This window comes from Astatotilapia calliptera, chromosome 19 (assembly GCF_964374335.1).
Source record: "Astatotilapia calliptera chromosome 19, fAstCal68.1, whole genome shotgun sequence".
NCBI lineage: Eukaryota > Metazoa > Chordata > Actinopteri > Cichliformes > Cichlidae > Astatotilapia > Astatotilapia calliptera.
The window spans coordinates 24,056,175-24,078,012 of NC_137440.1; the positions used below are offsets into that span (position 1 = coordinate 24,056,175).

Genomic DNA, 21,838 nt, shown 5'->3' on the forward strand with positions numbered 1-21,838 from the left:
GATAATGTTTAATATTTGAATGATGATTTATTGAAGTTTTTTTTGTAGCTAATCATTTATTTGGTACAGTTTTCCTTAGACAAATAATTACCCATTGAGCTCTGACACTCACAAGATGTTGGTCTATAAAAGACTACAAATCACATAATACATGCTTAACCTCAAAGCATAGACTTGCCGGAATTGTAGTTTTTACACAAAATTATTTTGCTATAATCAAAACGTAGATATGAAACGTGGGCTTTATCCATACCTGTATCATAAAATTACATAAAATCGCAGAAATTAAACTGGTTAATTATGGAAAAGAGCTTCAGTTACTTTCACTGTTGTGTGCGCATTAACCAAGCTTGGTACTACAAGAACCATAATGCATCATTTCATTCTCGGTCAGGAAGAAACATGGCTGCTCACTGTTCAACGACGGTATTTTTATTTACGTTTCGTTTGTTTTCTGCTTTACGACAAACAGAAGAAGAAATGGCTTATTTTGGTAGGGATGCTGTGTAAAAGTTCAATAATAAAAACTGTTAGAGTTTCATTAAGGCGACGTTGTTTTCCCAGTCGTTGTGACACAGTTCCCGACTGTGTGATTTTTTTTTTCTTTTCAATTTTCGCTGAGCTGTCAGCTGCTCGTTGGTGTCGGTGCTTTGCTAGCGTGCTGAGCTACCCAAACGACTGCAAATTTCATCCGGTACTAGTCGCAATGTTTAGTCCCGTAAAGTCTTCTTACTTCAGAGTCAGTCCGGCCATTGTCAACAGAGAACTCGGCAAAACCAAGATGAGATAGCAAGAGGGCACGTCGGAGTGCTAACACACGCTTTACTGCAAGGCTGAACCCCAGCATAAGCGAGACACAACGGAATAATAACCACACAAACCCCCTAACGCAGCATGTTTGGGAATCTATTTGAGGAGGAGGAAGAGGATGGCTTCTCTTCGACTTCCTCCAAGGGAAGAGTTTCAAAGATGGGAGATGAGCCACCTCCACGTCGAGGAAGAAGCAATCTGTGCGGCATCAAAAACCAGGGAGGGACCTGCTATCTGAACTCTCTGCTCCAGACCCTGCTCTTCACCCCCGAGTTCAGAGGTGAGGACAAGTGATCCTCCCTCCAGTACAGCTCATAATAATAAGGGGACAATTTAACATAGTTTGTTTAACATATTTGTTTTGTGGTGTGTGTTTGCAGAGGAGCTGTTCAGTTTGGTGCCAGACGAATTAGGATCCCTGGAAGACAAAGACAAACCAGAGGCTAAAGTATGTGTATGCATGGTTAATGTAGGTGCAGTCTCCATGGGTCTTTTTTTATTTTTTTATTTTTAAAGTTAATGAGGTTTGCTCTCCTTCTCCTCAGGTCAGAGTGATCCCATTGGAGCTTCAGAGGCTCTTTGCCCATCTGTTGCTAGTGGACCAGCAGAGTGCGTCCACTGCTGGCCTTACTGACAGCTTTGGCTGGAACAGCAGTGAGGTATGTGCACTTTATTTGCTTCATGGAGGAGGAGAAAGCGAGGCTTGATTTACATGTCTAAGTGATGGATTTACCCACCAGTAATGTCAATTACTAGAGAACAGGCAACCACAGTTGTAAGAGAGTAAACCTATAACAGACCAAAGCTTGTACTTTTCACGTCTTTATTGAACACACTGAATGATTCCTCACAGTCGAGGCAAGATGTGTTTTTCCAACACATTTCTGGGACTCATTGTTTGGGGCTGCTGTGCTACTTCAAGGCCCGGATGCCTTGCAGTAAGTTGAGGAAACAATGGTAGATCAATACCTTTTACAGGAGACTGTCAGGATAGGGCGGTGCATGATCTCAGGAGATGTTGGTTGATGCACCAGGACAATGAGTCATCAAAACATATAAACTGACAAAAGAATGCTTTGGCACAGTTTTTTTTTTTCTTTGATCCAAAATTCTTCTTCAGTGTCTCTACAGTTACAGGAAGTGGGCTGTTTTTCATACTTATTACTTGGTACAGTCAGTAAAGACATGATAACTACAGGGAGTGCAGAATTATTAGGCAAGTTGTATTTCTGAGGAATAATTTTATTATTGAACAACAACCATGTTCTCAATGAACCCAAAAAACTCATTAATATCAAAGCTGAATGTTTTTGGAAGTAGTTTTTAGTTTTAGCTATTTTAGGGGGATATCTGTGTGTGCAGGTGACTATTACTGTGCATAATTATTAGGCAACTTAACAAAAAACAAATATATACCCATTTCAATTATTTTTGTTTTACCAGTGAAACCAATATAACATCTCCACATTCAAAAACAAAACAAAAACAAATCAGCGACCAATATAGCCACCTTTCTTTGCAAGGACACTCAAAAGCCTGCCATCCATGGATTCTGTCAGTGTTTTGATCTGTTCACCATCAACATTGCGTGCAGCAGCAGCCACAGCCTCCCAGACACTGTTCAGAGAGGTGTACTGTTTTCCCTCCTTGTAAATCTCACATTTGATGATGGACCACAGGTTCTCAATGGGGTTGAGCTCAGGTGAACAAGGTGGCCATGTCATTAGTTTTTCTTCTTTTATACCCTTTCTTGCCAGCCACGCTGTGGAGTACTTGGACGCGTGTGATGGAGCATTGTCCTGCATGAAAATCATGTTTTTCTTGAAGGATGCAGACTTCTTCCTGTACCACTGCTTGAAGAAGGTGTCTTCCAGAAACTGGCAGTAGGACTGGGAGTTGAGCTTGACTCCATCCTCAACCCGAAAAGGCCCCACAAGCTCTTCTTTGATGATACCAGCCCAAACCAGTACTCCACCTCCACCTTGCTGGCGTCTGAGTCGGACTGGAGCTCTCTGCCCTTTACCAATCCAGCCACGGGCCCATCCATCTGGCCCATCAAGACTCACTCTCATTTCATCAGTCCATAAAACCTTAGAAAAACCAGTCTTGAGATATTTCTTGGCCCAGTCTTGACGTTTCAGCTTGTGTTTCTTGTTCAGTGGTGGTCGTCTTTCAGCCTTTCTTACCTTGGCCATGTCTCTGAGTATTGCACACCTTGTGCTTTTGGGCACTCCAGTGATGTTGCAGCTCTGAAATATGGCCAAACTGGTGGCAAGTGGCATCTTGGCAGAGATGCACATCACCTAATATGCTTAATTGGTAGTAGGCTTTCGAGCCTATACAGCTTGGAGTAAGACAACATGCATGAAGAGGATGATGTGGACAAAATACTCATTTGCCTAATAATTCTGGACTCCCTGTAGCTGTGGGTTATTAGTTTAGTCAGGTAGTGTCTGTCCATAATTACACAATCCACATTTACGTAGCTCATGGCACATAGTTACCTCTTTGTTTACATAAATCCTACCTGGAACCACCACGAGTACATGGAACAGGGAAACTTAACAAGGAACCAAAGGCCTGTTTGAGAATATAACGAAAGTTTCCGGGCATCACCCATGCAAACAATAAAAGTAGTTATGTGATCTCAAAAGGATCTTCTAATCAGCTAAAAACATCTGTTATAGTGTTGTTTATTTACTACCTAATTGTTAGGAATTAGGAATATTTCTAGCAACTCGTTGAATCAGTGGAGTGAAGAATTAAGGCAGTTCTTAAGGCAAAACTAGGTCCAACCTGGTACTAAAGACATGTACCTAATAAAGTGGTATATATTTACTGGAAGGGATGCCGTGGATCTTAATTGAATGCAGATTTTACTTAACCCTAACCCTGTCTGTAGTTGCTGGGCAGCTAGCTGTCTGACATCAGTCTGATAGGAAATACTTACTGAAGTTAAACTCCAGAATCAATTGCAAATTTAAGGATAATCTTACATCAGTATTTCATAATTGGACAATATAAACACCACCATTTGCCTCCATAGAAATACTCAGATTTAATACATAGAAAACTCAGTCTGTGCTGTAGCTTCGCTGTCCTCAGATTCAACTTTGCCTCTTGTTTTTCCACTTTTGTGGACCTACCAATCTAATTCTGTGTACATGTGACAGTTAACAGAAACTAGATTTTAGACACACTAACTTTTATCAGCCCAAGACTGGAATTCCATTTTGTCTGGAGCCTGTTCAGCTGCCTACAAGCAAAATTAATACAATAAGAAAGAACAGAAAGAAACAGAATTTGCCACAGGGCATGCAAACCACACGTTCAAGTGAAAACTGTACATTCTGTGATATGTTTAAACTTGAAGCAGTGCTCTAAAACCTTTGAAATATGACGTGCTGGAGAGATCATTCGCGTATTCGGGTAAAAATGTTGGAACAAATAAGTTGCTGTGTGTTATTTACTGATTTAAAATAAAGAGTGACTTGCTATCGTCCTTACTTACTACAGTTTTAGTGCAGTTTAAAATATACTGTATATTTTGAAGTCTTAAAGATTTAAATGTACCTGTAGGGTCCAACAGACATATAAATTAACATTATTATTCTTTTATTGTCACTGATGTTTTGGTATTTTTTTCAATTTACAAACCATAATGCAGAAATAATTTAGAAATGATGTCATCCATAGTTTTTACATAGAAACTTGTGATATTAGTGTTTACAGCACTGGTCACTGTCTGCAGCAGAGTAGCATTACAGCTGAGGACGCTGCAGAGACAAGCAACGTATTTATGTTGTGTTGAAAACGACATGAAACAGATTGCCTTAAAACTTAATGAGCAAGCATCCCATTGTTTTTCTTTTCATTTCTCAGCATCATCTCACAAAAACCCAGGGTTACTTGTGCCACATTATATTGAAAAAAATAAATTAGCATCAACAATAATACAAGTAAATGTAATAAATATATAAGGCAGGGGGCAGAAATGTAAACACTGAATCTGCTAAGAGTTTTTACTAAGGCTGGATTGAATCTTATTTATTTATTTATAGGTAGTATTGGATCTGCGGCACATTTTTTTTGTTTGTTCCTAAATTGATTCTTTTTCTGTTGTCACGTTGTTGTTGTTTTTTTAAGGGAACAAATCAGCATGATGTGCAGGAGCTGAACAGGATTTTGTTCAGTGCATTGGAGCACTCTCTTGTGGGCACCAGTGGCAGTACATTTATTCACCGTCTCTACCATGGAACCATTGTCAATAGTATCGTCTGCAAGGAGTGTGGAAATGTCAGCCAGAGACAGGTGTGTGTGCAAACCCAAACTCCTGACATTACAGAACACGATGCAATAAAATGCGTCTTAAATGCAAAGAGAACAATAATCAATGAACCTAATTTGTTTGTCTTCTTCAGGAGGACTTCCTGGACCTGACAGTGTGTGTTTGTGGTCTGCCTAGTCTGGAAGACGCTTTGTGGAACATGTTTGTGGCAGAAGAGCTGTTTGAGGGCAATAACCTATACCGCTGTGCACAGTGTGACAGACTGGTCACTGCTGCCAAGGTCAGTGCCAATTTTCAGACAGCGTAAATACAGCAGTGAAGAATACAATGCAGTAAACATTTGTACTTTTTTACCATGCTCGACATTACAATGATTTCTTCCACTTTATTTACATTAACAATATGTAATTTGTTCTTTCTCACCATTCTTATTATCCAGTCTGCTAAACTAAGGAAACTCCCTCCATTCATGACTATGTCTTTACTGAGATTCAGCTTTGACTTTGCTAAATGCGAGCGATACAAGGAAACAGGACGTTACAGCTTCCCCCTCACCATCAACCTACGACCCTTTTGTGAACAGGTACTTGGGAAATTTAAAATTTAGCTTATGAAACACACTTTGCTGCATTAAAATGGCTTTTACTGTTATATTTCCCCCCTCCCACAGGCTGATGGAGATGACTCTGATTACTCCTATGAGCTCTTCTCTGTCATCATCCATAAGGGTGGCTGCTATGGTGGCCACTACCATGTTTACATCAAGGATGTGGATAAACTTGGTCGATGGGAGCCACCGGTGAGAAAAAGAGATGAGCCAAAAGAAAGTACACCCTCTGTTAATTCAAAGGTTTTTACATATCAGAACATGATCAAAATGATCTGGTCCTTAACAAGTCTGCGGTAACAACCTCAGATGAACAGCAACACATGATATATTATTAATGTGTCATTATTTATTTAACAGCAAGTAAGCCAAAATGCATACTAAGTACACCCCATGATTCAGTGGCTTGTAGAACAACATTTAGAAGCAATTGACTTTATCAGTCTCTCACATCATTGTGGAGGAATTTTGGCCCACTCATGTTGGCAGTCATTATGGCACAGCTCTCTTGAAATCCTATCACAACATTTCAGTCAGGTTGAGGTCTGTATTTTGACAGGGTCATTGCAACACTTTGATTTCTTTCTTTTGTTCAAATGCATTTTTGCAAACCTAACCTGTGTTGTTCTTTTTAGAATCAAGCGTCTTTTTCTTGGCAACCCTTCCAAAACAAGCTGTACTTGCTCAGTCTTTTTTTAAATTCTACTGGGATGAGCTTAAGCATTTAGCACACTAACTGAGGTCTTTAGAGTCTGAGATGTAACTCTTGGGTTTTCTGCAGTTTCTCTGAGCATTGCAGGGTCTGACCCTGAGGTAAGTTTGCTGGGGTGTCCATTCCTGGGAAGGCAGCTGTTTTGAATGTTTTCCACTCGAGAATAATCTTTCTCACTGTAGAATTATGGGTTTCAGATTGTCTGGAAATTGTTTAGGCACCAATTGTCAAAACTTCTGCTTTTATAGAGGTGGTTACATTTCTGTAATCATTTAATCAGGTGCATTTGATTATGAGGACCTTGCTGCTACTTACTCTCTTAATAATGACACCGATAACATGTCACATGTTATTATTCATCTCAGGTTGCTTAATTTTAAGATCTGGAGATCAGGGTGTACTTTCTTTTTCCACTGACAGTATACTAACCGCCCGTACTTGGAATAATATTTTAGAATATGATACACATTGATTTTCTTTGTGTACTATTATCAGCAAATTAAGAAAAGCTTCTCATTGTCAGGAGGAAGACTGCAAACCTAAAACTCAAAAGAAAGCTAAAGTGGAGTTTAAGGAAGTGTTGGAGCCAAAACTTCATGAAGATGACCCTTTGTCCATCGTCACCACTATTATTGCCCAGGTACTGCATGAAAAATCGTAATTCTCATTTTCATTTTTTGAGTTTTGACCAGCATTGAGATGCTGATGAATAAAATGCTGTGTCTTTGCTGTCCACTAGGAGTCATCAAAGAGTGTCCTGCTGGACCAGTTGGGCCAGAAACTCTTGGATAAGATTGGTTCATCATGGAACAAAAAGTTCAGAAAACAGTATGGACCCATTTGCAAGGTATCATTAGTTTCAGGTTTTGACTATGTAACTAAGCTTATGTCATTTTGTGTGCATGCAAATCCTGAATCCTGTTGCAATGCTTGGTCTTTTATAATTTAGTTCCTGCAGTCGCACAATGATGTTTTCATGATGGTGTCCAATGGCACTCGAGTGGCGCTTAAGGCAAACCCACCAAGCCCAGCGACTGAGCTCCCCAGCCCCGCAGAGCTTACCTCAAACTCTGATCCTTCACCAGCTCCAGTCTCGGGAGCTTCTGAGCCACAGCTTTCACTAAACCAGAAGCCAGAACCGGAACCAGAGGTACTAAAGCAACAAGCTTTGTATCAGGAATGCAGGGTTTAAATTACAGTCCAGTCTCAAGTCTTTTGAAGCCTCAAGTTTGTTTTTCTTCAGATTCCTGGTAGACATCTTGTGATTACTTTGATGCCTGTTTTCTCACGGAGCATCCTCCTGTCTGTCAGCAGGGTAGCCACTGGTTTGACCTCAATGACTCAACTGTGACCTCCATCAGGGAGTCGGACATAGAGAAGCAGTTCCAGGGCAAAGAGAGCGCCTACATGCTGTTTTACAGAAAAACACAGCTGCACAGGCCCAGTGAAGGTAATGAATACCATATTTTGCATTTGTAATGGAAAGATTATATCCGCTTAGTTCGACAAGGGAAGGAAATAGGGGAGAGGTGAAGTTAGAGTTCAGAGGGTTCTTGTTAATATAAGGATCAGTTAATTGTTGATTTAATCTAAATGACTAGATACAAGTAGTAATAAAAGTCATAATAAAAAGACTAGCTAATTGTTTTATACTTTCTTTTCCAGCTCTAAACAATCCCCAATATAAAGTTCCTTCTCACCTCATCCAGATGGCTCAGGAGGAGAATATCAGACTACAGCAGATGCGGTATAGAAATGAATAAATTTATACATGATGCTCTCATCAGTTCACCTGAAGCTGTTTAGTATCTGACTCACAATCGTGACAGTCCAGCTGTATCTTAAATTTAAACCAAACAACAAATAGAAAAAATGAGAAATCTGAGCTACTTATGCAAGTTATTCATAGGAGTTTCTTTGCTTTTGTTGCAGTGAAGAGTTTGAAGCCACTAATAACACACTGGAGCTGCGTCTGCACCTGGCTCCCTCTTATAGGCTAGAAAATGGAGCTCTGCAACCAGTCAGGAACAAACCAAGCGGCAGCACTGCTCTGAGTTTTGACCGTAGAAAGACTGTGGGAGACCTGCGATTAGCTATCTATCAGGTATTGTACCTCTGAAATCAACAGCTGTTCTATGTTGAGGTCCTGAAGGTGACAATAACAATAAATTGTTTGTTTAGATGCAGGAATTCTGGGAGGGAGATATGGCTCTGACTGTGGCCAAGAGTCTTCCAGCAGGTTTACACCTCTACAGTACACTCACAGGTTAGAACCTTAAATAAAGGCTTAAATAGATAGAAGGTAGTGATTTATTTATTTTGTAACTACACTCTATTTTCGTTCTGAACAGATGACAGTGTTTCCCTGTACAGTGCAGGCATCTGCACAAACACAGAGCTGTTTGTGTGGAATGGCAGAGAGGTGAGGAGAGGCATGATTCATCACCTGCTTTGTTGGTCGATAACTGGCATCTAAAATGTTTTTATGATCTTTTCAGGTGTGTGGTGCATCTGTCTTGACTGGGGCTGAGTGGGAGCCTGTCCTGCTGACTGTGGTGCGTCCCTTTTTAGGTGATGATGTGGATAAAGAGGTGGAGGAAGATGTGGAGAGTGAGGAGAACAGAAAAGGTTTTGAAAATGGTGGTCCAGGGCTCAAGAGGGAGGCAAGAGGGTTTGCTGGTGGTGTGACTCTTGGGGAGGTGAGGGACTCACTCGGGGAACCTAAAGAAAGCCTGCTGTGCCAAGAACATAAGGGAGGCAAAAAAAGGGAAGAGGAGGCAGGAGAAGGTGGAGGGTCAAGTGGATGGAGAGTTTTCCCCCCTGACGACATGCAGCGGACACTGAAGGAGCTGTCGCTGAAAGATGGAGATGCACTGTTGGTGCTGGAGCCACAGTCATTTGACAGCAGGTAAGTTTCCTATCATGTGCTAAGCATTATGGAGGTTTTCTTTATGTGTTTGTTTTAAAACCTTCTTCCCAACTGTCTTTAGCATCTTCACTCGAAATGGAGATGTTGTCACTGTGACTACACCGTCTGACTGCCGCTGGCTCCAGGTGGAGTTCCGGCCTATTGCGAAAGGAGGTGAAGGGAACAAGGAAGAGGAGAATTTTAAGAAAATCAAGGTTCCAGCCGCAGGAAATATGGTCAGTAGTTTGTTTGTGGCTCTCTCTACTTCCTTTATATCTTTTTATTTAAGAGATATCTAAAATTACTTGATTTTTGTTTCCCACAGCTGCTGTCTGAGGTGAAACTGAGGGCCATAGAGGAGCTGCAGTTAGGGGATCAAACCCCAGGCAAGATGCATACTTATGGAAAACTGCAGCACTACACAAGCACATCAATACTTCATATTAAAAGTACAGGGTTTATCAAAAAGAATGCTCAAATTTCAAATAGCCATATTTTTGTTAAAAGTAATGGAGTTAGAAGTTTGCAGGAACCTGTAAAATACATGCCTGAATATAGTTTTAGATACAAAACTTATGTTTACAAGTGCTCAATATGTGCCCGTCCAGAGTCATGGCAAATGTCCATACAATATTCAAACTGGGCACATACTTTTGCGAGCATGTCTGGAGTCATTGCACCTGATGCTGTTATTATCCTATGTAGTGGCACTTTGAAGTCAAATCGAGTCTTTTTGTTACACAGTTAGAAACTTAACACAGGTTTTTATGTTGTTGTTGTTGTTGTTGTTGTGTTTTTTTGTTTTTTTTTTACCTTTTTATATCTTTAATTTACCAGCTATGTAACCAACAGACAAGTTTTGGGATTTTTTTCAAAGCAGGAAAAGCACAGGTGTAATTATTAGCATTAATGTTGGATATATTACATATAGCTGAGTTAGAGCTGCTGGTTTTTTTTTTTTGGTTTTTTTTTTTTAGTACACAAAACGTAACACATGTTTTTTTCCTCCAAGTTTCTATTCAGGCAGCTACAGAGTGTATTTTTGTGTAAGGTTTTTAAATGTACGCTCCTAAGCTGGCCATTTTTCCTGCTTTACTGACCAGGTGCAGAGTACTGTTTGAGGCAGTCTGACTGCACAGGGAAACTCCTTCCTCCAGGTACTGTGTCATTTGTTACCTCAGGGTAATTTTAATAGTGCAGATCACTTAGAGTTGGAAATCCCCCTCATTTTGCCAAAATATTTAGATTTGCTTTCCTTTACAGTTTTCCCTTATTAAAAAGTTGAAGCGGTACTCCCCCCTGCTTTTAATTTTCTTCTCTTCATGTGCCTTTGAAATCTTAAAACACGTTTATGAATCGCACTTGTGTCGTCCTATTCTCGTTTGCCTGACAGTGTGTGAAGAGTCGAGCGTTCGGGATGCAGGGGTGCGACTCATGACCACACTGACTCTCTGTCCGGGTACTAGCCCCAAGGCATCGCAGGTGTGTCTTTTATTTGAAGTCTTCAATGACGTCTCTTTTACTTGCAGCTGCACTGAACAAAGTTGCAGAACCTTTAATCAAGACCTGCAATTTAAAACGACAAAAACAAATCATGGCACATTTAAAAAGCTTGTTTGAAGTTTAGAAATTTACACTTTGCTTTGCAGCTTTTCTTGCACTTTACTGTGGGTGCAGCTCCCTCTGCTGGCATGGAGATGGACATAATTGTGGAGAAGACTAGCACTGTTAAAGAGGTAAGGAAATAAAACTGCACATCATGCTCATAAATTTTTCTGCACTGAATAAAAATGTGTAATATTTTCTTTGCAGTGTCTAAAAACAATGCTGGACGCAGTTGGACTTGATGGTAAAACACTTTTTTTTACTTTGGTTTTCCTAATGTATGTTTGCATTTGCTTTAGCCTCAGCATTTGTGAATTTGGCATTCCTTCTCACAAAGATGATCTCCTTATTTATAAATGTGTTTTTAGGCACATGTTGGCACTTGAGGAGGCTTGATTGGTGTGAAGAGGTCGGAGAGCCACTTATGGATGAGGTAAATAAGTGGAGAACTATTGTAATAAGTCAATACAATACAATACTGCTTACCTTTTGTTAATTGACTAATTCTTATTTGTGATGATGGTGGACAGGAAGTCTCCACGGCCTGTGATGTTTGCAGATAACATTGTGATCTGTAGTGAGGGTAGGGAACTGGTCAGGTGGAGACATGCACTAGATAGAAGAGGAATGGAAGTTAGTAGAAGCAAGATGGAAAATACATGCGTGTGAATGAAAGGGAGACATGTTTAACAGTGAATATGCACATATTTTAAATACTTGAGGTCAACCATCCAAATGCAGGGGGTTGGTGTGACAGAGAAAGATGCTAGAGATAGGTAGAGCACCAAGAAGAAGACAATTTCTTAATTAATTCACTGTTTAAATGTTGCAATTAGTTTAAGTGACAGTAAAATAGTTTCATTATTACTCTGATATCATCTACTCAGTAGAAGTTACCCACATATGTTCCAGTGCACATGACTAATAAATCTTTATGGCCTTTGATTCTCAGGATGCTTCTCTGTCAGAGCTGAAAATCAGCAATGGAGAGACATTAGTTGTCACAGAAGGAAATTTGCCTTCGAAGGTACTTCAGTGTTTTGAATGTAATTGTGGATTAATGATGTGTTATAGCTTTATGTAGTGCTTTAGCATTTTTATGTCTTGTTTTTTCCATCAGGGTTTCCTAAAGATATCTATATGGCTGTACTGGCATCCAAAAAACATGGAAAGAGATTTTAATCACACAGAGAACGGGCCTGCTGACGGGCAGATGCCTGCAGGAACAACACACAATCAGTTACCTCCTTTATGTAATGGAAACGCTGCAGAGCTCAGACGTGTGGGGCAGATAGAGATATCAGATGAGGCCACTCTGGAGGACCTCAAAACTCAGGTGAACTGTTTTGGTTGTGTATGTGCTGACTGTCTCTTATAGTTAGCTATTTTCAGATGAAATACATGCTCACTTTGCTTTTAGGTTTTGACGCTGCCTGCCCTTCAGGAAGTGTGTGTGCCCACCACTGGATTCATGCGTGTTTGGCAGCTGGAGGGACGGAAGCTAGCCCGAATCCTCAGAGGACCGCAAGCCACACTCAGGTCTGAATGCTGTGCTCTCATTCGTACATTAATGGTCAGAGGATTGTTTTTTGTTATTGACAGATGAAGGTCACTGAGTGATTCCTTCTTATTATCCTTTTGGTTTCTCCTTCTTCAGGAAGATGAAGCTGACCAGTGGTGCAGACCTTTGTGTGCAGACACTACTGAAAGAGGAAGATCTTGGGTAAGTATTGTGTTACAGCTCTTTTCTTACAAAACCTAACCCAATGTAATATCTAAATAATTCATTATGAAGTGTGTCTATTGCGCACATTTTTGTTTTATAGTAACTTTTTAAAATAATTTTCCTTCTTTAACTGTTTCCTATTCACAAGGCCAAAAGACGTGCTGCTCTATGTTAAAATGGGAATACCAGGAGAGAGGTCTTACTACCCTTCAGAGGAACTGGTTTGGAATGCGACCCACGATTCCTCGCCTCGCTCTTTACGCACTTGTCTGGCTGCACGCTATGGCCTCTCTCCAGACTCTCTGCTGTTGGCCAAACACCAGCCAGACAAACACATCTGGGAGGAAATCTCCAACTGGGTACGATTAGATGAGGGAAGGTTCTTGAGTAGGAACCTGGTTGGGGGTGATACTGTATATACTTGCACTCTCTTGCATGCACTATTTTGTGCATGAAATTAGATTTGGCCTTCACTAAGTAGTTTGTCTTTAACTCTTAGACCCAACAGGTCTCCAAAAAGAAGAAGAAGAAAAAAACAGAATCACTCCTGGGAACACCGTTCCACCTCAAAGATGGTGACACAATTGGCGTCAAGGTAAATGCCTGTTTAATAAACTCTGTTCTGCTTTGGTTTCAGAGACACTCAGTCTGTTTTCCATACTTTTTTCAGAATCTTTTGATTGACAACAACAGGAACTTTATCACTCTGGAAGACGAGCAGGGCCAGCAGAGGCTCAGAGAGGAGGCTGAGGAACGCAGGAAAGGGTGAGAGCCCTTGGATACATGTAACAGCAGGGAAAATGCTTCTTATTTAATGAGAAATTAATATTAGTGTTTTCACTCAGTCATTTTACAGCAATAATGCAATCCATAAAGACTGTGTCCATTGGTGTTTGTTATGTTTTATGTTATTTGTGACTCTTGCTTACTTTCAGAGGGCAGGCTGCAGGCGCTGGTGAATCACTTAAGAAAGCTGGACAGACCAAATCCAGGAAACCAGAGGTGGCACTCTCAATCAGTGTTGGGGAATTCAGATAGCGTCCTTCTTCCATTTGTATAGATCACAATGAACTGTGATACTACATGCACACACTGTGAGATGCCACATTGCAATTCGGACATCTGACATCAGTCTTGTGCAATTTGTTTTTCGAGTACTGTTTGCATACTGACTTTCTCCACAAATCTCTTAAATCAAACCCTAAACCGCTTCCTACTTCTCAACTTTCTGACGGACAAAGAGAAGGAATTTATTTTTGGCACTTTGATTTGCTGTTTTGTTATAACTGACTTTGATTTGCATCGTTCCTATGCAACATTTCTGTTTTGAATGGATTATCCATATTTGTCTTGATTCCTCCCTCTACAGACTTTCAAAATATGATAAATCAGTCTGCTTTCTGTTTTTTTTGTTTTTTTTTTTTGTTTGTTTGTTTTTTGGTGTGCGGATCATATTTTATATTCTGACACTCTTGGTTTCTCAAAGGCAAATTGTTGAGTGTTTTGTCCACTCAGGACTGGCAATTATGAACTGACACATGTGCTTACTGGAACTCCTGTTAATTATGAGCCAGTACAGCCAGTACAGGTCAAAATTTATACCCAAGCCACATGCCAGTGATCAATATTCTGGTATTCTTCAATAAATTGTTCTGAGTGACCAGCCAGTGCAGTAGGCAATTGCCTTCAATATGTTCTAATGTTCTTTAATAGGGAACTTGTTGTATAGAAAGTGACTACTTTTTATAACTAACCTGTCACTGTGCAGCACGAGCAAAAATGTTTCTCTGGATCAGCCGCTGTATTGATTTTAGGTTGATAAAGGAGAGGAGAGACAGGCCTTAATGTGGAGAAGCCTTAGTGCTGCTCTGTCCTCCCTACCTCACGCTGCCTCTCTCTCTCTCTACCTCTTCTGCCCTGTCATTTCTTTTTCTGGTTTTCATAGTTTTATTTCGTTTTATTTCCTCCATTGCTGTAAAGTACCATTAAGTATTTAGGCAATAACGCATTGGTAAAAGTTTTGACTCTGTGCCCTTAACACTGAGTGTGACATGATGCATCTAATTAAGTATAATGGGAAAATAAATAATATTTGAAACATTATCCAGACTTTTGTAGGTGAAGATTAAAGTAGGATGATCTTCCTTTTACCTTTTTATTTCACATTCAGATTAGCTGTATAGAGCAGAAACACATACTGCTGAACTGTTCTTCTTGAGTGTGTAGAAGTAAAGACCCATGAAGCGTCTTTGTGGAACATTAATTGTTTTAGTTGCTTGCAATATTTGTGAACTTCAGGGAATTTATAAAATGACTCTTTAGATAAGTTATTTGAAAGAAGCGACAAATAATTACATTGTTGAATGAAATATGATGGGGATTTAATTTTCACACAAAAGATTTTTTTAAGCTGCTTCGTTCATTAATCTGGCCTTGACCGGTGCCAAGATTTTTCAAGTAGAAATGTTTTTGTTCTTTTTTTTAAAAGAAATTATTTGAAGCAGATAATAAAACTGTTCTACAATATACTCAGCAATAGATGGACTTCTTTTTGTATAATGTGGTATCGTTTACTAGTGTTAATGATTACATCTTTGGTGTCATTGATAAGGACTGATCTACTGTATTGTAAGAGTGGACAACTGTTTGTACTCATGTCGGACTGTATTTGCAGAAAGTATTTTATGAACAATAAAGGTATACAATCATAATTACCAGTCATGTTAATGACAAATAACTACTATTACATCAGTAATCTGTTAGTTTAAAACTGATTCTTATGGATTCCTTTTCTAAAAATATTTAGTAAATCTTAGATCTGGCGCAAACATTAAAGGGCCACTGAGTATAATTAGGATTTCCTACTAATTAATTAGGATTAACCAGATAATTCTCCATTTTTGAAACATGGTATAAATAATATTTATTAAATCCACTTTGGTTTTTATCCATTATGTCCCAAAATGAGTGACAGACTTGATAAAATTAGCGGGAAAGTGTTTACAGACGTTAAGTCAGAAAGCTGGTTTCCCAAAAACTTCTATAGGACCGAAAGTCTTTTTACAAGCAAATCTATCACCATCTGGTGGCCTTCAGATAGAAGGGCAGGTTTAAGGTACATTGACATTAGCTTCATTTTTCCGATCTGGATGCTACGTCCATGCTTTACACTGTAGGTCTGTGTCCTGCAGAATAGTTCCTATGGATTTATCCAGTGGGATAACAAAGGATAAACCCTAGTGCTTTGAGGATCCTGTGACTTTTACAACAAGTAGCTATTGCAGGGTCATCATCACCACAGGCTGTGGGAGATTATGTCTAATTGTTTTTAAACTAAATTTAGTTATAAACCAAAATCTAAAAAGTTGAGGTATTTAAATACCTGCAGCCTCAGCCGCTAGGCACAAAAAGACAGATATGAACAACAACCAAAGTACTCATTCACAGTTTACTACAAAACCGCTGATGCCGGTCATTTTTCTACATGTTCTCACATTTTACGACATATTTACATAAATAGTGCATATTCTGGACAGAGGAAGCAGACTATAAAGAGGGTTTGTATGATAAAGGAGGATAGGGATGGAGGTAGATGATCTGCTATGACAAAAGGGAGCAGCTGAAATGGGAAATTATTATATTTATATATATTTCAACATCCGAGAGTCCCTCGTTCAAATCTCTTTGTAGTTTATGTAAAAATCCGCTATATTAGCTAAACTACCCGCTGTGACAACCCTGCCGCCCTTCCAAGATTTTTTGAGCGTCCCACCTTTAACACCGAGACATTAAGAGCGCGTTCCATTTTGACCAATCACAGTCTTCAAGTGTTCGGGAAGATCCAATCAGGATTTCGCGCCACTGCTTACGTAACCACTCTCCGTTATCGTATTCGTAAGAGGGGCGGGCCCGCTTCTGCGGCTCCAGGATTTAATCCACGGAAACAAGAGACACTCTGACAGTGTGACACAGAAGTGGACCAACAACATCTGCAAAAATGGTTGAGGCTTTCTGCGCTACATGGAAACTGGTCGACAGCCAGAACTTTGATGACTACATGAAGGCACTCGGTGAGCAAAAAAACGCCTGTTGTACAGTTACCGTGATTTTTTTTAAAATTTTTAAAATTTATTAAATATTTAAACTTTTATTTTAAACTTTTACTTTATTTAAACTTTTTTTTGACAGGCGTTGGCTTTGCCACGAGACAAGTGGGTAATGTCACCAAACCAACTGTAGTGATCAGCCAGGATGGAGACAAGGTGGTGGTGAAAACTCAGAGCACCTTCAGGAACACTGAGCTCTCTGCCAAGCTGGGAGAGGAGTTTGATGAGACCACGCCTGATGACCGGCATGTCAAAGTAAGATATGTAAAACTTGAGGGTGTGATCACTGATGATTTCCTTCTGCTGGTCCGAAATAAAAAATAAAAATAAAAAAAGGTTCTTTTTTTTCTGCTCGTAGTCGACTTTCTCCATGGATGGAGATAAATTTGTGCATGTGCAGAAGTGGGATGGCAAAGAGACCAAGTTTGTCAGAGAAATCAAGGATGGGAAGATGGTGATGGTAAGACCGCCTGTTCTGCTGGGATTACATCAGTTTTTTTAAGAGGCCTTTGAAAGCATCTTGTTCTGCAGGGAGGCTGGTTTATTTGTAAACCAGCCTCACCTTGTCTTTGCATATATGCAGCAACTCATAACATATGACTGCAACAGACTGAAATACTTGCTGAATAATCAGGTGCTAATGTTAACTGCCAGTCTGTCTAAAACAGATTTTCTTTTTTCTTCTGCCTCCAGACGTTAACCTTTGAAGGAGTCCAGGCCGTCCGCACGTATGAGAAAGCCTAATTTTCAACATCTACTTGAAAGAGCAAATCATTCCAGCTATCAGGAAATGTTGTTTTCCTTATTATTATTCTTATTTTTTAAGTAAAAAAAGTGTTTTGACATTTTGCTGTGATTTGCACTTGTTTGAACATGAGATAAATATTTTGTAAGATCTTTTGTGAAGGCCTCAACAAAAGGGAAAATAAACTCCTGGGCTAAACTTTCTCAATGTCTCAAAGGTTCATCAGAAACAGGACAGACTACTCACTTTTATTTACGGCATTTTTCCTTTGAATGCAATTCCACATTTCTGCTCATATATGTCTGCTTCAATCGTGGGAACAGTCCCCGTCAGAGTCTGTTACAGGTGACAGCTGCAGGGTGACTGTGCAGGCTGGAGCCGACCATGCAGCACCAGCGGCCAGTCTAACCATTGAAATTGCTGTGTGAATGCCCTTTAGTAACCCCCAGATGGTCAGAGATGGCGAGAAGCTAGGGGGAGGGTGGGGGTGGTGATGTCACTCGTCTCAAGATAATCCGGTTAAAGTTGTGGTGTCATTACGTAGAAGCATCATTCGATGCTGTGCGGACCAACCGTGACTAAATGCTGTCACTGGTGTGATGATAAGACAGGACACCACGCAGGATGTAGACAGTTTGGATGCAATAGTCACTCTAGTGTTAGAGTTTGCCAGCAAACCTTTGTCCAGCTGTGGGTTTTTATATCTCTAATATAAATATTATTTAACACTGTTTTAGTTCCTACATTTTAAGATGCTAAAGCCTCCCTTTTTCAGCTCTGTGCTGTGTCCAGCCTACTGAACACTGACTACATGTGGCCATTCTTCTCATCTCAACACACACGCTGTTCAGTTTCTGGCCACCTTTGAATAGGCCGTAACACAAAGAAGCTGTGGTAACTGGAGTGGAACTCATTTAGCAGTGGCCAGATGAATTGATTTAAAGTCTGTCTTTATGCTCCAGTTATACAACACTGAAAAGCATTTAGGCTGCATGCAGTGAGAAGACAAGCTCACGGGGAGTTACTTTCTCAATATTTCACAGTGGCATAATCACATAGAAAAGGGAGATTATCACATTCTGTGTAGCAGAAACAAAGACAGATAATAGTTAAGCGTCTTCTGTCTGCAGTGTTTGCTGTACTCTGGGAGAGCAGCGGGAGTTTCCTCTTAGTGAGGAATCTGTGTCAGTGGTGTAAGCTGACCTGTAGTAACCCCTCCCTGGCCTTATTAGGGAAATAGAGTATAAAGACCTGACCATCTACTGTATATCCTCTTTGGTTCAGTTGTCTAACTGCTACAATCTTTAACTTAAACACACTGATCAGGAGTGTAGCTACCATTGAGAACACAGGCAAGACCCTGAAGTAATAAATATAATTTGTGAGGCTTAATAACATAAAGGTTAGCCTTGTATTAATGGGTTTTAATCAAATTTCACTACATTTAATATTAATAATCATTGAAATTCAGGTGAAAAGTCAGTTTTTATTAATAAGTTTAAGTAGATTAACACTTGTTTTATGCAAATGGCTTAAAACTACACTTTTTCTTTACTGCTGATGCTAAAAACGTCTATAATCAGGTTAGAGGTTAGGTTGGGGATTAGCCGGATGACAATGTTTTGCCATCAACTCTCTGAAATCACATGGTCAGTCCTGCAGGGAATTCATCACGCTGGGATCAGTGGGTTTAACAGGGAAGTACATGTGAGTATCAGCAGCACAACAATGAAAAGAAACACCACGATGTCCCGTCTCGCTAATGCTTTTCATTGCTCGTGCGTTTAGTCTCCCGGTGAATTTGATCTCTGCTTGGCTGTTTTTCTGGACCTTTCCTTTCTCTCCTACATGTCAGATACAGTTGCCCGATCCTGAAATGACTCCTAGTTTCTTACAGGAAAAAATAAAATTGCTCCCAGAGATGACCCCTACTGCACAACAGACACCTTTCTTTATACTTATCTCGATTTGAGGTGAAATACTGAAATACTTTCATTTAGATAGTTACAAAAAAACTTCATGCATTAAACATAAAGTATACAGTATAAAAACGACGTCAGCCCATTTTTGTGTTAGAAATGTTGGTATGCTTAAAGAAAAGTCAAAACACTTGCATTGCTATGTTTTAATGCCTAATTGTTCTATTCGCAAGGGATTAAGTGACAAATGATACACGTTGTGGTTTTTACTGAAGATGAAGAGCCGCTTCAGGAATAATGAATCAGGGATAAAACAATCAGTTTTTCTGTATATTTAACTATTTACATCAAGAGCATTTTAACACAGTGTGTATGATGTCAGCGACACCATACAGTGACACTGGCACACATCATCAAATTCACTGATTCCTGTCTTCAAGTGTTCGCGCTATTAGGAAACCACATAAAAATATAAGAGCATAAAACAAAGGCACACACATCATGCATACTCCATTAAAAGACTATTAGACTAACATAATGCGCTTTGATCGCTGATCTAAGTATTGCACATGTTCACCTGGTAAACGTGAGTCATTAATATACAGTTTAAACAAGTTTATTTATCTTTTGGTACCATAAATAATAATAATGACAATAATCAAAATTGTTTTGTAAAAAGTGTCCAAAACTTCATCAGTTCATGAATCGCTATTAAACTCTGAGCTCACTGAGAGCTGCAGAGTGTGAGCTTTCATTATTCCTAGACTGACAAAGTGTGCACTGGTATCATTTTAAAAGATAAGCAGATTTATATATAAGCTTCAGGATTAGCGACACAGGATGTAAAAACTGCTCTCTGTGCAACATATGGAGCAAATGCAACAATGTAGCCATACGTAGCTGCTAAAAGCAGACTGAGAAATGTTTTACATCTGAGATCACCTGTCCAAACATGTGACACCTTCTGCAGCGACTTATAATGTGATCACACGGTGTGCCGGTGCAATCAACAATGTAAAATTTGACATTAGACTCAGCCAACATTGCTTTTGTGTTCATCAGACATTATCAAGTAAAGGATATTCAGATAACAGAAATCCTGTTTGTATTATGCTGCATTTTAGCAGCATGAATCTGAGATATCATTATACAGTTGTCATTAATATTATCTTAATGTTGCCATAGCATATTTAGGCAATATTGATTGCATTCTTGTTTAAAGGAACCTGCTCTATAGGTTTCTACAGTACGTTAGCTTCTACTGTGTGCACACAGTGCAACAGCAGTGACCAAAGTCAGCTACAGTGTGATTTTGGTCAATCAAGGAATTTGCAGAATAAATCTGACGCTTGATTTGCTGATGTTTTTGATAGATTGAAAGGAACAAAAACTGAACTCAATCCTCATTCTGAGATTTTAGGCAATGCCTCTTACTAGCACCAATATAATAACGAGGAGCTGGTGCAGATATCCAGATGGTACAGTTTGATAAGACTTTAAATGTTTCAGGTAGCAAGATTGGGAGCTCTCATATACAGTGCATGGTCATTCCTTTTGATGCATAAAACAAAAATAAAAGGTAAAAAAGTCATTCAGTAATGATATGATATCTGTTGTGTCTCCATTTGGGAAGAACAATAGGAAACTGAGAATGAATCATGAACAAGTGCTATAAAGGGTGGGATGAGCAACATGATCAAGAAAGACGCCACAGAGATGTACAATTACAACGCAAACCACTGTTCAAGTAAATGTGGGCTAAGAAGGTCTGTCTTGGAGTAGCAACTGTGGCAGTTTTGTACCCTGTTAACCTCACAGTGTAAACTACTCTACACTTTGTAGCTACTTTAAAAATACTGCACCATTTTCTGGACCTTTTATGAGAAAATAAAGTAAGCTGTAAATATATTAAAGGCTTTGAATCCATAGAAGTGAAATAGTAAATTGCTCTATTTAAAATATGCAAAAGAAATTATTACTTAAAAAAATATTAAAAAAAGAAAAGAAAAGAAAAGGAATGACACTGACTGCATGTATTTGGTATGAGAGCTCAACCAATTCTGGAAAGAGAAAAATAACGGTCCATCTCATAACCTGTCGTCTTCTGCTGTGCAGAGATTTCTGCTGAAGGCGAACAGCATCACCCGTGTTTCAACAGTACAGGGTGTGAAGTGACCTCGTCCTTATCGGTAATTTGACTAAATTGTAAATGTCAGACCACAGACTGACGTGTCAAATCTGCAGCGGCGAGAAGGCGTAAAACGGAAACTGGGCCTCGTCCTCATCCACAAAGAAACACTGGAAGTAGGGCAGCTCATCTGTAAAGAGGTAAAACAGCGAAGAACAGTATGTTCCTTCCCTTTCCTTTAGCATTTGGAGAGAAAAATGCCTGAAATTTGCGCGCTCTGCAAC

The 21,838-nt window shown here is 39.6% G+C and overlaps 3 protein-coding genes across 5 annotated transcripts in view; 2 read left to right on the forward strand and 1 right to left on the reverse strand.

Annotated features, from left to right (window-relative positions):
* The first annotated feature begins 6 nt into the window (after nt 1–6).
* On the forward strand, nt 7–15,367 carry usp40 (ubiquitin specific peptidase 40). Of its 3 annotated transcripts, none has more exons than XM_026152212.2 (31): nt 7–1,090; nt 1,191–1,258; nt 1,356–1,469; nt 4,957–5,121; nt 5,232–5,378; nt 5,538–5,681; nt 5,769–5,897; nt 6,941–7,057; nt 7,157–7,264; nt 7,367–7,567; nt 7,729–7,867; nt 8,083–8,164; nt 8,350–8,521; nt 8,599–8,683; nt 8,769–8,839; nt 8,916–9,325; nt 9,408–9,561; nt 9,651–9,711; nt 10,429–10,482; nt 10,719–10,807; nt 10,975–11,061; nt 11,138–11,174; nt 11,299–11,363; nt 11,883–11,957; nt 12,051–12,266; nt 12,351–12,469; nt 12,588–12,653; nt 12,805–13,015; nt 13,156–13,251; nt 13,327–13,421; nt 13,592–15,367. In XM_026152212.2, exons 1-31 carry the CDS (start codon nt 895–897, stop codon nt 13,692–13,694), a joined length of 3,876 nt encoding a protein of 1,291 aa, XP_026007997.2. In that variant the 5' UTR covers nt 7–894; the 3' UTR covers nt 13,695–15,367. The 3 variants fall into 3 exon arrangements, with proteins under 3 accessions (XP_026007997.2, XP_080149907.1, XP_026007998.2); XM_080293781.1 differs by having other exon boundaries at nt 12,375–12,469; XM_026152213.2 differs by having other exon boundaries at nt 7,732–7,867.
* Nucleotides 15,368–16,530: 1,163 nt separating this feature from the next.
* fabp7a (fatty acid binding protein 7, brain, a) lies at nt 16,531–17,710 on the forward strand. Its single transcript, XM_026151931.2, has 4 exons — nt 16,531–16,726; nt 16,845–17,017; nt 17,121–17,222; nt 17,456–17,710. Exons 1-4 carry the CDS (start codon nt 16,654–16,656, stop codon nt 17,504–17,506), a joined length of 399 nt encoding a protein of 132 aa, XP_026007716.1. The 5' UTR covers nt 16,531–16,653; the 3' UTR covers nt 17,507–17,710.
* Nucleotides 17,711–19,617: 1,907 nt separating this feature from the next.
* Nucleotides 19,618–21,838, reverse strand: part of LOC113012701 (uncharacterized) — a 29,914-nt gene continuing 27,693 nt past the window's right edge. The window contains exon 50 of the mRNA XM_080293699.1: nt 19,618–21,744. Coding sequence (XP_080149825.1) covers nt 21,659–21,744 — 86 coding nt within the window. The 3' untranslated portion in view covers nt 19,618–21,658. The remainder of the gene's footprint in view (nt 21,745–21,838) is intronic.